Source organism: Glycine soja, chromosome 4 (assembly GCF_004193775.1).
Source record: "Glycine soja cultivar W05 chromosome 4, ASM419377v2, whole genome shotgun sequence".
Classification (NCBI taxonomy): Eukaryota; Viridiplantae; Streptophyta; class Magnoliopsida; order Fabales; family Fabaceae; genus Glycine; species Glycine soja.
This window is the reverse complement of record NC_041005.1, coordinates 1,249,085-1,267,154: the sequence shown is the minus strand read 5'-3', so window position 1 is coordinate 1,267,154 and position 18,070 is coordinate 1,249,085. Positions and strand designations below refer to the sequence as shown.

At 36.2% G+C, this 18,070-nt stretch overlaps 2 protein-coding genes across 3 annotated transcripts; both read left to right on the top strand.

Moving 5' to 3' along the window:
• Positions 1–1,075: 1,075 nt before the first annotated feature.
• LOC114408500 (actin cytoskeleton-regulatory complex protein pan1-like) lies at positions 1,076–11,579 on the top strand. The gene is made up of 13 exons (XM_028371566.1): positions 1,076–1,540; positions 1,764–2,862; positions 4,922–5,140; positions 5,237–5,463; positions 6,240–6,314; positions 6,999–7,070; positions 7,164–7,262; positions 9,101–9,172; positions 9,257–9,371; positions 9,659–9,727; positions 9,811–10,108; positions 10,258–10,339; positions 10,678–11,579. Exons 1-13 carry the CDS (start codon positions 1,406–1,408, stop codon positions 11,302–11,304), a joined length of 3,189 nt encoding a protein of 1,062 aa, XP_028227367.1. The 5' UTR covers positions 1,076–1,405; the 3' UTR covers positions 11,305–11,579.
• Positions 11,580–12,671: 1,092 nt separating this feature from the next.
• On the top strand, positions 12,672–17,560 carry LOC114408499 (U-box domain-containing protein 44-like). Of its 2 annotated transcripts, none has more exons than XM_028371565.1 (4): positions 12,672–12,910; positions 13,651–14,214; positions 14,330–14,639; positions 15,562–17,560. In XM_028371565.1, exons 2-4 carry the CDS (start codon positions 13,660–13,662, stop codon positions 17,136–17,138), a joined length of 2,442 nt encoding a protein of 813 aa, XP_028227366.1. In that variant the 5' UTR covers positions 12,672–12,910; positions 13,651–13,659; the 3' UTR covers positions 17,139–17,560. The 2 variants fall into 2 exon arrangements, with proteins under 2 accessions (XP_028227366.1, XP_028227365.1); XM_028371564.1 differs by having other exon boundaries at positions 13,646–14,214.
• The last annotated feature ends 510 nt before the right edge of the window (positions 17,561–18,070 follow it).

The following is an 18,070-nucleotide window of genomic DNA, read 5'->3' as shown; positions in this document are numbered from 1 at the left end:
ATATTGATAAGTGATAATTCATACCCAATAGCTCGCTGTTGTGAGTTGTATTATTTATTGATGATATAACTCTTTTTTTTGCACGTTATTGATAGAGAAGGGGAAATTAACCATTCATGTATTTTACACAGAATATGCACAACAACTTCTTCATTTGTCATATTTACGTGAACAAATGGTTACAAAATTAACAAAGGGTACCCATTCATGGCATCTTATAATCCTCTCAAATATGTTCTTCCTAACGAGTATAACACCTAATATCTATAGCTCGATTTACCGCATCTAGTTGTCACTGTCTGTTTTGTTTCGTTTCATAGGATAACTAATAGAATTGACCGAGGGACTAATTAAGATGAACGATTATTAGTGAGGATTAAATTTTAAACATTGAACCATTATGTATCCATCGAATATTATAATCCAGGAAGGATTACTCATTTTAGAAAAAAAATCATGACACAAAAATAAAAAGGCTTAAAAACAAAAATGAATATTAAAACTTATCAAGGTATTAAGCAATCACTATTTTTTAAAACAGACCATCTTTCTGTTTTAGGAAAAAACTGAAAAGGGTTAGAAATACAGAATGTTATCAAAACCATTATTTTTATTAGACAAAAAAATTTGTATTCTTTGTAAACATAACTAAATTTAGTTTTTATTTTATTTTTTTAATTATTTGAACTTCATAATTTTTTTTAAAATTCACTATTATTTCTCGCTACCAAAAAGAAAACAGAATGATCATTAATGTAATAAAATTAGGCGCATAGTTTAATATATTACTGCATTATATTAATATAAGAAACATTTTATATATATAAGTGTAATGTTAAAATTTAAATCGTATAATTAAATATCAACAAGACTTATATTATAATTTTTAAAATAATTATATAATATTAAATCTTCACTTTTGTTCGTATATGATTATCCTATTTAGATTTAATCTTCCTATTGCTACCTTCATATAAAATATTTTACCGTAAAATAAGTATAAATTAAGCTTTTAAAGAGTTAAAGTCAACATTATTTATAAAGATTAAGTTGTTATTGTTATTTTTTTAGGATGTATTATTAATAAAATATTGATTGTTTTGTTTGAGTGTGAGAAGGGTGAGATTAGATGTAAATGTAAATGGAATCGGAATGAAATTTGTATTCCTCCGAAGAGGCACAGCCTGTGCAGCAGTCGGAGAAGATGCCACATCTCAATCATTTCAGCATCGCCCTCGCCGGAAATAAATAAAAACCATATTCCATTCACTTTTTCGCTTTCCCTTAATTCTTCCGAATCTGCGAATTCAGACGCACAATAATCGAATTCCCTCTTTCTCCGCAATTCATCCTCTCTTCCACGAATCAAAAACAAATCCCTAACTAACCGATTCGATCCACTTCAATGGCGGGACCCAACATGGATCAGTTCGAAGCGTTTTTCAGGAGAGCAGATTTGGACGGAGATGGCAGAATCAGTGGAGCCGAAGCCGTCTCATTCTTTCAGGGATCCAATTTGCCCAAACAAGTCCTCGCTCAGGTTTCATTCTAATCTAAACCAAATATTTCAACTCACTGCACTTCCGTTTGTGTTTTCTCTTCGAGGCATAGGATTTTCGTGATCGATCGTTATGATTTCGTTATTGTTTGCTTAGAATCTCTGATTTAGGTTTTGGTTGATTCTTCATTTCGCTTTTCCTTGGATATTTTAACTCGATCTAGCGTATAATTCTTATTGTTGTTCTCGATTTGAGTTGTTGCAGGTGTGGGCGTATGCTGATCAGGCCAAAACGGGTTTCCTTGGGCGCGCGGAGTTTTTTAATGCTCTAAGGTTAGTCACTGTGGCTCAGAGTAAGCGAGATTTAACGCCTGATATTGTGAAGGCAGCTTTGTATGGTCCTGCTGCTGCTAAAATCCCTGCCCCACAGATTAATCTTGCTGCTGTGCCTCAACCACGCCCGAATTCGATGCCCGGTGCTGGGTCTGTCGGGCAGATGGGTGTTACCGCACCCAATTTGGCTCAAAGTTTTCCCTATAGAGGACAAGGGTTGGCAGGTCCTGGTGCAAACCCGCAATATTATCCTTCGCAGCAGCATCCTGGCATGAGACCTCCTCAATCCATGCCTGCTGGTGGCGGTCTGCGTCCACAACAGGGTGTTGCAGGTCCAGATATTTCTAGAGGAGTTAACATAGCTGGTCACAATTTCTCAAATCCTGGCGTCGTCTCGAATGATTGGAATAATGTAAGGCCTGGTATGGTTGCTACCAGACCTGCTGGACTGACCCCATCAGCTGCATTACCGTCATCAACATCTCCAATCTCACCAATGCCGCAGTCATCTCCAATCTCACCAATGCCCCAGTCTACAACTGTTAACACTAAAGCATTAGGTGTATCTGGAAATGGGTTCTCCTCCAATTCAGTTTTGGGCAATGATTTTTTCTCTGCTGCCTCATTGACACCGAAACAAGAACCTGCTGGACTGAGTTACTCTGTCAGCAATGTCTCATCAGCCATTGTTCCTGTTTCCACTGCTCCCCAACCTGCAATTAAGCAAAATTCTCTTGACTCATTGCAGAGTGCATATTCTTCAATGCTGCCTGCAAATAGTCAGTTTCAGCGGGCACAATCTGCACCAAACATAAGCCAACAAATTTCACCACCAGCTTCTTCTTCTCCAAATACACCATCTGGGCTTGGAAATGCAAATTCTGACAATTCACATCTTTCTTGGCCAAAAATGAAACCTACTGATGTGCAGAAGTATACAAAGGTGTTTATGGAAGTTGACACCGACAGGGATGGGAAAATCACTGGGGAGCAGGCACGCAGTCTATTTTTAAGCTGGAGATTACCCATAGGTAAAACCTTTTTCTTTCCAACTGACACTTTTTGACGTAATGTTTATGCATTTTGGTATGTTGATGTGTTAGCTTGTCAATGAAATGTTGCATACATATTGCATAACTAACAAGAACAATAATCAGCTGAAAATTTTAGGGCTTAGCTTCGTGATTCAGATTATTTTTTTGGGGGTCTGCCTTAATGTTGTCAAGGAATGGTTAACTGTGCACCGATACTGGATATTGTTTTTGGTGATGGTAAAATAAGTATGTGGATTTTATTTGAAAAAAAACGGAACTCTCTAGTAGCCCAAGAGGTATTCAATGTCCAACTTTAGTCATGAATAGTAACTAGTGACAGATGTATGATTACTATGGCTGCTCATCAATTCAGAAAAAAAAATCACTATGGCTGCTCATCCCATCCCAATTAAGAACAAAGGTGGAGGATCAGTTCATACTTAAGTATCCAAAGAGAGCATGTCTGCTGAAGCTTGAGTGCTGACATGCTTTGTCTGCAGGGGTTTGATGCATTTTATTGGAATGCACATGTTTTTGAGTCAGATCACGTCCTTTTAATTTTACATTATTTTAGTTGTTCTCATCTTGAAAGAAGCATTGGAATCACATGGTTTTCAATTAAGTGGAAGGAAAATTTAGTATATGGAATGCAAGTTCAGCAAAACACATTTGAACATGGGCTTGGAGGTGAAAATTGGAGATCATACCATACCACGAGTCACTTGGTTTAGTTATATTGGATCTACCATGCTAGGTGACACAAACAAAGGAAGATTTAATCATAGGATTCAAATTCGGTAGATGAAATGGAGAAATGTTTTAGCTATTACTCCCTATGAATGTGAAAGTTCAGGAGGTACAAATAATAATTTTTTTGGTGGGATAATTATGCATACAAGAGAGAGGTCTAAGCAAGGAAAAGCCTCTAAGAAATGAATATTCCCACCTTAGTATCCTTCTAAAACTTGATGCAAGTACTATCACCCAAATCCAAAGAAACAATTAGTCAAATCTTTGTAATAAACCTCCCAGGGATTTGCATGAATTGAAATAATCACAGGTTGGCATCCTGCCCATTTTTAATCCAAGTCATAGATACTATGAAGTATGAATTACTTGGTTTCATTATGGATCGATCATTTATTAAAGAAAGGAGGAAGGTGACAGAGATATTGATAATTTGAGAAGGGATATATGGTAGGTTATAGGTATTAGACCTATAAGATCAACCACACATTTATAAATGTGTCTGGTTATGAACCAAGAATCCCAACCAATTTCGAATCCTCATGTTTCACTTTAGTATCACAATAATTAAAAAATATTTCTTAAAGGAAAATAACAATAAATACTGATAGCTTGAGTTTCAGCAGATTCTATGATAGATGACAGTTATTTGATTTAGACCTCGGAAATAAATCTACTTGACATTTTGAAATCTATGGGGTTATGAACCAGGATAACTATTAATGCCAAAATCCTTCTGTTTTTATCCTACTTGGTGTTATGTTGGATTATTTTTTATTTTAAAGGAAAGTGGAAAAAAACACTAGTATTTTGAACACAATTACATTGTAGGTGACAGTTATGAGACCTGAGAAACTCCACATTCAGAAATTTATTTGGTATGAACCTAGAGAATTAACCGATTCCAAATCCTCATATTCATCCTACATGAGTTGCTTATTTGTCAACTAATTCATGATGTTCCACTATTTTACATAGAACATCATGTTGGCCGCAATTTTGTCATTGCTGATGGGGTTCCCAGTGTCAGACTGTTTGGAATCTGGATTAGAAAATAGAAGATAGAAAAGAAATATTGTATTTCATGACAACCAGGCTAATAGAAATTAAAAGCTACTAAGAAAAACATGCTTCAGATAAGATGATGTTACTAGATATGTTTCTTTACTCTGTTTTATTGACTCCGTTTCTTAGCAAGTGCTTCACTATTTTGGAAATTTTCTTGTAGAGGTGGACCGATCTTAGGATAATCTTTTCATTATTTCTCTGATAGCAAATACGTAACAAGATCTTTGTGGACTTTGTGCAGATGTCTTAAAGAAGGTGTGGGACTTGTCTGATCAGGATAATGATAGCATGCTTTCTTTGAAGGAGTTTTGCTTTGCTCTTTATTTGATGGAACGTTACAGGGAAGGTCGTCCTCTTCCAGAGTCTCTTCCAAGCAATGTTTTGTTTGACGAGACACTGATGTCAATGATAGGCCAACCAAAAATTGCTTATGGAAATGCAGGCTGGGGTATTGGCCAAGGTATTTTCCCTTATTTACACTATCTCAAACTTTTCCTTTTCTCTTAGTCATATAGGATATTTCTTGATGATTTTTTTTTCTTTTATCTGTCTCAAGGTTTTCAGCAGCAACAAGGGATTCCAGGTGCTCGGCCAGTGGCACCAACAGCTGGTTTGAGGCCACCAGTTCAGGGAAGTTCTGCCCAGGCTGATGGCACTCAACAGCCCAATCAGCAAAAGTCAGGAACACCTGTGTTGGACGATTCCTTTTTGAATCGTGCAGAAAATGGTGAGCAGAATATATTGAATTCAAAGCCTCAAGAGGCAACAACTGCGGAGAAAAAGGTATTTGCTCTGCCTTCATAGTTTTTGTCCATGTATAAATATATTTGGGAAAGTGAAGGTTATCCATTATGTTTTTGATTTTTCGATGATGCTTGTGTTTTTGTAATTAAGGAGGATACTTTATTTATGATTTTCTCCTATCCCTTTGTAATTATCTTCTCTTCATCTTAATGTATTTATGATTCTCTCTATTTTTTTTAAAAAAAGGTACCATTTTTTTAGAAATGGGAAGATTATAAAACTCTTCCTAAAGCCACGGATTCAACTATATCTACTAACAAATGCAAGGTAAAGAGATACCTTTGAAAATATGAAGCACTTCTCTCCCAACCAAATGCACCAAAGAATTGTATAAATTGCACCCTCTCATAAAATCACTGTTTCCTTATTTCTGCCATAATCTCTTGAAAGTTTAACTAGAAACTGCTCCAGTAGAAAGGACACACAAAAATAAATTCACAGTCCCTTAGTGCTTCTTTGATACTTCAAAACTATTGATGGCCTTATGGGGATCCAAATCACATTTTGATCCAAAAGCAACTGTATGTCACTTTTTATAGTTGTTTGCCGGGTGGACCCAAGTTAATTTTTGGTCTTAAATATAATTTTGCAAGTATGTTCAAAATGAATTATGTGGCTGGAGTTACGTTTGAACCCAAAATTAATTCCGCATATTCAGTAATATTTTCAACCATCTATTCATTTGTAAGTGGTCTTGGTTCTCTTGCACATTTTGAGAAATTATAAATAAAAAATGTTTCTCTTTTCTGTTGTAGTTTGAAGAAACTCAGAATGTGATTTTGGATTCAAAAGAGAAGCTTGAGTTATACCGCAACAAAATGCAGGAACTGGTTAGTAATTCATATCTTGTTTTTTTTTTTAATCTTACATTGATGTTTATTGCTTAAGGCTTAGCATGGTTGAAATCGATTATTTGTAGGCTTGCTAGGCCACACTGCTGGTGGTTCACTTTAAAGTAAAATTGTGTTTGCATTAATGAAGTTATTGCATGCCAAAGAGGTTAAAAATAAATTTATTAATGATCTTTGACCTGTAGTTATTCGCATGTTTGGTTTTGCTTGGTTTTTACAGAATAACTTCTAAGCTAAATAGCTCTTGAGTATACTATTATATGCATAATACAAGCTAATTCAAAACACAAAGTCAGTGTACCAGAGCTGTGTAATTTAGCAGGAAGGATTGGTTTTCTATGATAAATGCAAATCATCCTACAGTGACTTAATGTTTGGGTTTTATGGTTCTAGTTAGGCCTCAGTTGAAGCCTAGAAACTCTTACTGGAATCATGCACGCAGTGAAAAGATAGGACGATTTTAAATGGATTAGTGGATAAAGTTAAGGATTTTATTGGGTAAAAGCCAGTATGACTTCCCCCCTCTCAAGAAACGAACCGGAATGCAGCAAAAAGATTGATGATTTTAAGTGGATTCAGTTAAGGATTTTATTGGGATAAAACCAGAATGATTTTTTAATGTATGCCATGAATTCCTTTCCCGGATGTTAACTTGTATTTCAGGTTCTATATAAAAGCAGATGCGATAATCGACTAAATGAGATTACGGAAAGGGCATCTGCGGATAAGCGTGAGGTATATTCCTTTTTTTCTTTTCTTTTCTGAAAACGTGATGCAAATTTAAGATGTGAAAAGAATTAACTATCATTTGGTGGTGTGTTGTTACAGGCAGAATCATTGGGCAAGAAATATGAAGAGAAATACAAACAAGTAGCAGAAATAGTATCAAAATTGACCGTTGAAGAAGCTAAATTTCGTGATATACAGGTAATTAGAAAATCTAAATTACTTGTTAAAGATAGGCTATTTGTAAGAGGTGAAGTTATTGACTATTTAGTATGCCCTCTTTTACTGCATTGGTCTTAAGTTATTATGAAGGACCAACCTCTCCCAAAATTTAAGCTCTTAGGCTATAGCTCATGAATGGTCTTATATCTTTTGCACTCCCCTCCTGCAAGATCCCTTTGGGTTTGAAGTATGCATAACACACAAACACACCTTAAATTGTGCTCAAATTCAACTTTTATTTAGAATGAGGGTGAGAAGGATCTAACTCATGACCACTAGGCCATACAAGCTCTGATACCATGTCCAGGACCAACTCTCTTAAATGCTTAAATTATAAAGTAAATGCTCATGAATGATTTTATAAGTGGGTTGCATTTACCTTTTAAAAAAGGATCAAACCTCATGCTTGACTTCCTCTACGAGCTCTGTTGGAATATGGAGCGATTCTGTTTCATGCCAATTAAGCATAATTCTGTTTTTTTTTTAAAATAGTTTTATGACTTATTGAAAATTTGAAATTTGGGTGTTGAGTTCAATTCCCTCATTGCTTCGTGTTTGGGATAAAAAAACCAATTTTTGGTTCTGCGTTGATGTCACGTTTGTGGGTGAATTGCTGTTTCAGACATGTAAAGTAGTGTTTCAGATTCGAGCTTTGAAGTTGTTGTTAATCTTTTCATTTTATTTTTCATTCTCATTTCTTCAAAATTTGTAGTTATAGCTTCGACAATTAGAAGTTCTGTTTTGTCTTCCAATTAGGGAATCCCCTCTCTCTCCCTCACCTCCTTCATATTGGGGCTGCTTGCACTGTGAATGTGTGAACGTGAATTGGTAAGCATTGAGACAGGTTAGGAGACCTTGAAGGCAGGGTTGCCACTCCTCCATTCCTGAACACAGTCCTCTGTTACGTATACCTGAGTGTGAAAGGGGAAAAAGGATAGGCACATGACCTGTTTTAAAGAGTGTTTGAATAATCTAAAGGCTATTACTGATAGTTTGCATTTTTCATTTTAAGAAATTTCTCATTCGAAATGCTCCCTATATATCACTTTTTAATTGTGGAAAATGGCTGAAAGCTAATGGTCTGCAATATCATATAGCAGATAGCGATGTGGGCAAATAGTCACAGTCGTATCTCCATCACTTGTAGTGATTTATCATTCAATGAATGATTGACTGAAAAAATGATTCACTTATCAAATTTTAATTTAAAGTTTTTTAGCTAAGAAGAAAATAACTTTTCTTTTTCCTTTCTTTTTAACCCGCACAGCAATTGAAATACATGATATCTATCAATTATATATGTATAACAAATTAAGTTGTATGCACATGAAAATGCATAAAAAAATGGCATAATATTGAATCAAAAGTTCATTGGCCGGAGACTCGTCAAATATGACAAGAGGATGTGAACACATGCTGCAACCATTACACTTGTAGAGGTGGCAATAGCGGACAGAGTTGTAATCGTGGATCCAGGAATTCTGCAATGCAACAGCACTATAGCCTATAGTGGCATTATTGCATTGTGGAATTCCATATGTGTGTGTGTGTGAGAGAGAGAGAGAGAGAGAGTGAGGATCATGTTATTCCACGAGTAATTCTTAGTAGAGTTACTTCTTCGACAACTCTTTGTATATATTAAATTTCAACAATCTAACCTTTGAATTACAAGTTCTTATTGAATAGATGAAGTCTACAATTTTTTTCTCCTTTCTTAGCAGCAATAAACCTGTATCTTGGGTGGATTATGAATGTCTCTAAAGTTGAAACATTTCAAATTTCAATGCATCTTTAACCATTAGTTGGTACTTATTTAGGATAGGAAGGTGGAGTTGCAGCAAGCAATTGTCAAAATGGTACAAGGAGGCAGTGCAGATGGTATCCTTCAGGTGAATTTTATTTCTTGAATAAGACTTGTGTTCTGGGGAAACCTGTCTAGTACTCTGTTACTGATGTTTTAACAAATTCCATAGGTCCGTGCTGAACGCATACAGTCAGATCTCGAGGAGTTATTTAAGGCTCTAGCCGAACGGTGCAAGAAACATGGGCTAGATGTGAAGTCAATTACAATGGTTCAGCTTCCTGCTGGTAACTATAATAATCTCATTTTGTCTCATTATGGCTTCTTTCTCAATCACTCTGCAATAACAATTTTATGATTTGTTTTGACTTTTTTTTACTCAATATATGTGATTCTTCATATTAATACTTCTGTGGAAGCAGCCTCTTATGATTTGGAAACTTGCATTTTTCTAAAGGATCTTTTATTAAAATCAAGGGCGTTGCATATTTGTTACAAGTTAATGCATTTCCCTCTGTTTCTAACTTTAATGTGGTTGCGTCTGTGTATGTGTATGAACCAAATGAATTATAAGGTTGGCAACCTGGAATTCCAGAGGGAGCAGCTCTTTGGGATGAAGATTGGGATAAATTTGAGGATGAAGGTAGCCGTTGTTTTTTCTTACAAAATCATTTTCATGTTTTGCATGAATTAACTTGTGTTATTAATTGCTTTGTTTATTTCTAGGATTTGCTAATGATCTCACTTATACATCTTCAAAACCGAAGTCGGCATTTATTGATGGAGAACAAAATTTATCTGATGATAATTCTGTTCATGGTTCACCTGTGAATGCAAATGGGAAGCAAGAAAATTCTGCTAATGGTGATTATACAGTTGAGGATGAATCCTATGCACACAGTGAAGATGACCTGGCAAGAATCCCCCATAGTCTAGCTGGGAGGAGTACGGTGGAGAGTCCTTCTCAAGACTTTTCAAATTCTCATTTTGGAAAAAGTTTTGAAGCAGATGCAGAAACACACAGGTAATCTGTGTTGTTTTTTCCTCCCTTCACCAGGGGTGTGCTTGTGGGAAGGGGGTTGATTTGTCTATTTCCATTTTTTATGTTTCTGCAATGCATAGCTTTCACTGTGAGCATCTAGTAATTGTGATGTCATTAATCTATGGTAACAGAAGTTTTGATGAATCAACCTGGGGTGCATTTGACAACAACGATGATGTGGACTCAGTGTGGGGTTTTAACACCAAGACCAAGGTAACTCATGCTATACATAACTTTTAATTTTATTCTGTTCTGGATATCAACCTAATTAGTCTCAGTTATTGAGAAATAATTGTTCTTGGGGAAATTCTTTAAAGATTATTTTTATACTGAATTGTTTAAGATAGGCAATGAATGGCTTTTTTTCCTTATAATTTTTGGAATGGGTTTCTTAGCACATTTACTAAAGAACTGAAGAAGGGATGTCTTTTTTCAAAGATGAAGTTGCCTTGATTTTCTGGACAACATAACATTGCTACAACATAGTGCTTCTGTGGAAAATTAATTGATATAAAGCTACTACCTACTTAAATTTTTGTTTGGTTTTGTAGGACTCTGACTTCGAGCAGAGAGATTTCTTTAAATCTGATGATTTTGGTATAAACCCAGTTAGAACAGGATCTACACATACAGATGGCACGTTCCAGACGAAAAGCCCATTTGCTTTTGATGATTCAGTGCCTGCAACTCCAGTTTCCAAATTTGCTTTTGATGATTCAGTGCCTGCAACTCCAGTTTCCAAGTTCGAAAACTCTCCAAGGTACAGTGAGGCAGGGGATCACTTCTTTGACATGTCAAGGTTTGATTCCTTCAGGCACGAAAGTGGATATTCTCCACAACCAGAGAGGCTCACGAGATTTGATTCAATAAGTAGCAGCAAGGATTTTGGCTACAATAATCATAAATTCACAAGGTTTGACTCCATAAGTAGCAGCAAGGATTTTGGCTCCAATCCTGAGACGCTCACAAGGTTTGATTCCATGAGTAGCAGCAACGATTTTGGCTTTGGTCGTCAGGGACATGCAAGGTTTGACTCAATTAGTAGCACCAAGGACTTCGGTCACAGTGGTCCATTCTCTTTTGATGACTCTGATCCATTCGGCTCCTCTGGCCCTTTTAAGGTCTCTTCTGAAAATCATTCTCCGAAGAAAGGTTCAGATAACTGGAGTGCATTCTAGCCTGCATTCCAACTCTTCCCAGTTTTTCTTTGTTGTTTCCATTTCCTTGATTATTCTTGATAGCCTATTTTTTTTTGTGTATAGCTAGAAGAAAAGCTGGACGGTAATATATGGTGTGGCAAACATATCAGTTTGAAGAGAACTTTTTCTATTTTTTTTGGTAATGTGCGGATTTTGTGTGAAAGATAGATAGATAAAATTAAATGCCTTGATGTGTATTGTATGTACTACGAAGTTTAATGGCAAGTGCATGCAAAGTTTTTTTTCTTCTTTTACTTGTGTATTACATGTATTGACGTATGTCCCCCGTGTCCCAATTGGCACCAAATCACATTGCTCACTCTCTATTATTAATGTCAAGATATATTTAAAAAATATATTAAAAGGAAATTTTAAAAATATATTGTATAAATATTAAACGAACAAGAATAATAAATTATAAACACAAAGTCACAATATATTATTAATGTCTTCAGGGACTAAAGTTTACATTTTCATCTTTTTAAGACGTATTTGTCAGTAGAGTGGAAAGACTAAAAGTAAAAAAAAATATTATGACAAATATGTCCTTATATTGGTAACGGAATGAAGTTAACGGCAAGACATATTTGTCGTACTTTTTACTCAGGATTCAATTTTGTATTTTCATCTTAGCGAATTACACATTGAGACACAAAAATGATTATTTATCCAAAAATTAATGAGTATTTTTAAATTTTATTTGTGATAAAAAGAGGTCCTATTAAAAATATTTTTTTACTGCTACTTAAAAGAATTAAGAACCCAATTCAGCTACAATATTACATTAGAGATGCTCCACTACTCTTACCAATAATTGAGTAATTATTTTTAATAAATTATATATATTTATATCTCAAATTAAAATATTGTATAAGGAGATTAAAATTTTTTAAGCATATAATATTTTTGTTTTATTTTTCTCTGTTTAAAAACACCTTAAGACAACTATGAAAAAATTAAAACTATTTTTTAGATAAAACTTAAGTCCTCTTTTTAGTTTTAATAAAAATTTCATTTAAATTTAAAATCGCACATTCAATAATTAATATCGAATTTTAATATCAGTTTTTATCGCAAAAAACAAAAAATTTAAAATACTAAACCTAAATTTTCTGCGTTATTATTTTATCGGCACATGATATGAGCCAACCTGTACTTTTCGTTGGTCCGGGTGGATGATAGCTCCATCTTCGCTCTTTCCCTTTGTCTGACCTGATGACTATTACAATCCAGTCAACCTTCTCTCTCTCTCTTTCTATATATGCATTTTCTATTATTTTTTAAAAACCTATTTTTTTATTTTTATGTTTTCCCGTATTATTACTAGTATTAGTTCTTACTTTTCTTATAATATCACCTGAGTTTTTTTCATTTTTGTTTTTGGTGTTTCTCTTTTACTCCCTCAACTCAACTCAACCACCTCTCCCCTTTTGCAATTCCAACTCTTTAACATGGCACAACACCAATTACGTTGTGCAATCAACTATGTTTCAAGGGTTTTTCTTCAATTCTCAAACTAAAAAGTAAAAGTAGGTTTTTTTTCTGGCAGAGGTCCCTCTCGCTGCTTCTTTGAACTCCGACACAGGTACGCTTCTTGTTGATTAGCTTACTGTGGTTTGCAATTTTTCGATGCGTTTTAGAATTATGACTATCTGTTCGTTTCGTTTATCATCGCTGCTCCGCACTTGCTATTTGCTCTTAAAACAGTTTCTATTTTTGAATTGATTGAGTCTGAATTATTTGAAACGCCATCGGTCTCTGTTTAAATGAAGGTTGAGCTGAACTAAGTTGCATCGCCCTGTTTCTAAATTAAGGGAACATGCAACTCTGGGAGATCTGTTGTGTTACGTTTCTTAGTTATTGATATTGGGTCATTGCAACTGTCTAATTTGTCTTGATAATTGTCTTGCTTGTCATTACATTGGGCAGCGACAATCAGAGGGGTTTTGACTTCATTTGATTCACAGTTGATCCAGTTCTGTCTGTTTCATTATTGTAATTAACTTCTGACACAATTGGTTTGTGTTTCTATTCTAGTTGCTGATGCTTTTCTGGCATTGGTTGAAGATAATATAATAGTATATAAAGAATTTAATTTTCATGCACTGTGCTTGTAATGCCAACCAATTAGAAATAATTTTAAGTATAACTCTTAAAATAGTTATTGTAAAAGTCAACAAACATGGTAAAAACCCTCTATACTGCCAGTGCATTCTAATTTAATTCTATATGAATGTCACACATTTACATTGAATTTATTTGAACTTGCAATTATTGTAAGTTTCTCATTGCTACCTTAACCTTGCGTTTTTTGTGATAGATTAGTGGGCATATATGATGGCTGCGAGCTGGGATGGAAGTAGTGACCCTGGCAGTCAGTCAGATGATAGCTTTCTTGAGAGGTTGCACATTGAGCCTCTTTATGATGCCTTTGTATGTCCGCTGACGAAGCAAGTTATGCGTGATCCTGTTACTTTAGAAAATGGGCAGACTTTTGAACGTGAAGCAATTGAAAAATGGTTCAAGGAATGTAGAGAGAGCGGGCGGAGACTGCTATGCCCTTTGACTCTTCAAGAACTAAGAAGTACAGAGCTGAATCCAAGTATGGCTTTGCGTAACACCATTGAAGAATGGACTGCCAGGAATGAAGCTGCACAGCTGGATATGGCTCGCCGGTCATTGAATATGGGGAGTCCAGAAAATGAGACTCTTCAGGCCTTAAAGTATGTCCAGCACATCTGCCGAAGAAGTCGATCAAACAAATACACTGTCCGCAATGCAGGGCTTATCCCAATGATTGTTGACATGCTGAAGAGTAGCAGCCGTAAGGTTCGTTGTAGAGCTCTGGAAACCCTTAGAGTTGTGGTAGAGGAAGATGATGAGAATAAGGTTTGTCGTAGTTTGATGGTTATCATTTCATTTCATTTCATTTCCTGTCTAGTTTTTTGGTATCATAAGTGTACTTTTGGCAAATTGATGTTAACATATTCTCTTTGCTCTAAAGGAATTGTTGGCTGAAGGGGATACTGTTCGCACTGTAGTAAAATTCCTTTCACATGAGCTTTCTAAAGAAAGAGAGGAGGCTGTCTCCTTGCTTTACGAGCTCTCAAAATCTGCAACCCTTTGTGAGAAGATTGGTTCTATCAATGGTGCCATTCTTATACTAGTAGGGATGACAAGCAGCAAATCAGAAGATCTTCTCACTGTTGAGAAGGCAGATAAAACATTGGAGAATCTGGAGAAGTGTGAGAGTAATGTGCGGCAGATGGCCGAAAATGGTAGATTGCAGCCTCTTCTGACCCAGCTTCTTGAAGGTACTAAGACTCTAATATATATTGCAGCATACCCCATGTTGTGTGGCTAATTTGCTCATTATTTTATATTAATTCTTGAGAGAGAGAACATAATTTGCTAGACTACCATATTACACATTTTCCTGTTAAAATGGTGTGCATGGTTTTTCTTTTTTCTTATGTTTTTGAATTATTTGGGGGGTAATATTTCTTGTATGGATATTTCAAGGATCTCATGAAGTGAATAATTAGAATGTTACAAGACACTTTGGCTTTCCATTGATTCATATCATCTGGCGATGACTTTGAATCATGATATTTGGATGAATGATGAATCAGTACAATTTCATATCACCAATAAGAATAAGATGTTTTGTTGTGATTTTTTTCTTTCTTTACACAGCCAATCCAGGCCTGGATAAAAGGATGATTGTGTTAGAAAGTCAACAGGCAACATCAAACTTTGTCAAATCTTTAATGATATTGATCAACTTTTTGTTTCAACATTTTTTATTGGCTCATTGGAATATCTTCTTGGTGGAAAATTGCTTCCATTAAAATATTTCCTGGAAGAAAATATTTTCAGTTCTGTTGAATGTAAAACATCATCTTATATTTTCCACAGTTTCACCTCTTCAAATAATAGAGAAGTGTTTCCTGGAAAATGTTGTCTAGTCCAAACACCAGAAATTATACAGATAATGCAAGCAATTAGAAAATGTGTGATTACCAAAAATTTATCAAAAATATATTTGCCAGGAAATATTAGAGAATGTAGCCCTAGGTAAAATTGCAGTGTGGACATAATGCAAGCACATTCCATTTAATTTTGATTAATTATTTACATCAACTACCCTAAATATTTGGAATCATGACCGGTCACTTGCTTGTATAACTTCATGTTCCTATGTGGGTATCATGTTTTTCATTAAAATGTTTGCAGGTCCACCAGAAACCAAACTCTCCATGGCTACATACCTTGGTGAGCTGGTTTTAAACAATGATGTTAAAGTCCTTGTTGCTGGAACTGTGGGTTCATCTCTGATCAATATAATGAAAAGTGGTAATATGCAATCAAGAGAAGCAGCACTGAGGGCACTAAATCAGATATCATCATGTGACCCAAGTGCAAAAATTTTAATAGAGGCTGGAATACTTTCTCCTCTTGTCAATGACCTTTTTGCAGTCGGTCCTAATCAGCTTCCAACACGATTAAAAGAGATCTCCGCTACAATTCTTGCTAGTGTTGTAAACTCAGGAGAAGACTTTTATTCCATTCCATTTGGGCCTGACCACCAAACTCTGGTCTCAGAGGATATAGTTCGTAATCTACTCCATCTTATAAGTAACACTGGTCCAGCAATAGAGTGCAAACTTCTCCAAGTTCTTGTTGGACTTACTATTTCTCCAACTACAGTTCTGAGTGTTGTGGCTGCTATCAAAAGCTCTGGTGCCACCATCAGTCTAGTTCAGTTCATTGAGGCACCACAGAAAGATCTGCGTGTAGCTTCCATAAAACTTCTTCAGAATTTGTCTCCTCATATGGGTCAGGAACTAGCTGATGCACTACGCGGCTCAGTTGGACAGCTTGGTAGTCTAATTAAAGTCATATCAGAAAATACAGGAATCACTGAAGAGCAGGCAGCGGCCGTTGGCCTTTTAGCGGATCTTCCTGAACGGGACTTGGGCCTCACAAGACAGCTACTAGATGAAGGTGCCTTTGTGATGGTCATATCCAGGGTGATTGCCATCAGGCAGGGAGAGATCCGAGGCACTCGCTTCATGACACCATTTCTTGAGGGGCTTGTAAAGATTGTTGCAAGGGTTACATATGTCTTGGCAGAAGAGCCTGATGCCATTGCTCTCTGCCGTGATCACAATCTTGCCGCTCTCTTTATTGATCTGCTTCAGTCCAATGGACTTGATAACGTACAGATGGTTTCTGCTACAGCTCTGGAGAATTTATCCCAAGAATCGAAAAACTTAACCAGACTACCTGAAATGCCATCGCTGGGTTTTTGTGCTTCAGTGTTTTCATGCTTCAGCAAGCAGCCAGTCATAACTGGATTGTGTAGGCTCCACCGAGGGATATGTTCTTTAAAAGAAACATTCTGTCTCTATGAAGGGCAGGCAGTGCTTAAGTTAGTAGGTCTACTGGACCACACAAATGTGATTGTGGTCGAGGCAGCACTTGCAGCCTTAGCTACTTTAATAGATGATGGAGTAGATATTGAGCAAGGAGTGGCAATTTTGTGTGAAGCAGAGGGAGTGAAGCCTATACTGGATGTGCTACTTGAGAAAAGAACAGAAACATTGAGGAGGAGGGCAGTTTGGGCAGTGGAGAGACTATTGAGAACAGATGATATAGCCTATGAAGTTTCTGGGGACCAAAATGTGAGTACTGCACTTGTGGATGCTTTCCAGCATGGTGACTATCGAACTCGGCAGACAGCTGAGCGTGCCCTCAAGCATGTTGATAAGATTCCAAACTTCTCAGGAATCTTTCCAAACATGGGATGAAATGAACTTTGTAGTATTTTGTTGTAGATGCTTCACTGTCCAGTTGATGATCACAAAAATTTGTATGTAATTTTATCTTGTGCCAAGCAGTTTTGGATTGTATCTATGATGGTTATCGTCTACTATATGCATTTATCCAACTGCAGTTGGGGATTGTTGTATACACGTTACCCATTCTTTTACCAGGTGTTCATTTGTTGCTCCTGATTCTGTCGCTTTTTGAGGTTTCCATCATACTATGGAAGTAATAGTTGTAAGTTTTATTTTGATAAAAAGAGTTACTACAGGATGAGTGCTGAGTATTTGTATTTTTTTTGTGAATTTCTGAGTATTTTGTTGTTTTTGAGGTTTTTCCCTCTAAATTTGTATTCATGAATTATGATTAATGATTAATGATTTACTCGTGGCGGTGGGTTTTATTTTACCATTACCAACTATTCCACCTCGGCATAACGTTTTTAATTTTACCTTTATAGATAATATGTATTTTTTTTATCCTCTATCCTTAAAAGGATAAAGTATGTTTTTTTGTCCTCGAAGTATGAAAAAGTTTTCATTGTAAAATTAAAATCTATAATCAAATCCACGTGTCACTCTCGTTGTTCCCATAAATAGTTACGATTTCTGGGGCCCACAAAATGCAAAAACCGTCACAAATTTCCGAACCCCTCTCTCCAACCTCTTCATCTTTGAAACTTTCTTACCCCAATGGCCAGAAGGAACACGAAGAGAGAGAAACAGTGTATGGATCTGCAGAGAGAGAAGGCGATCTGACCATATCGAGCCTCGGAAAGTGGTGGCGGTTGTCGCCCGCATCGACGAACAGGTTCAGTGGCCGTTGGAGGGGTGGGTGCCTTGTTCTTGGTGTTTGAGGAGCGTGGCGAGGTGAGTGTCGGCATAGCGGGAGGACACGTGCAGGACGTGGGACTCAT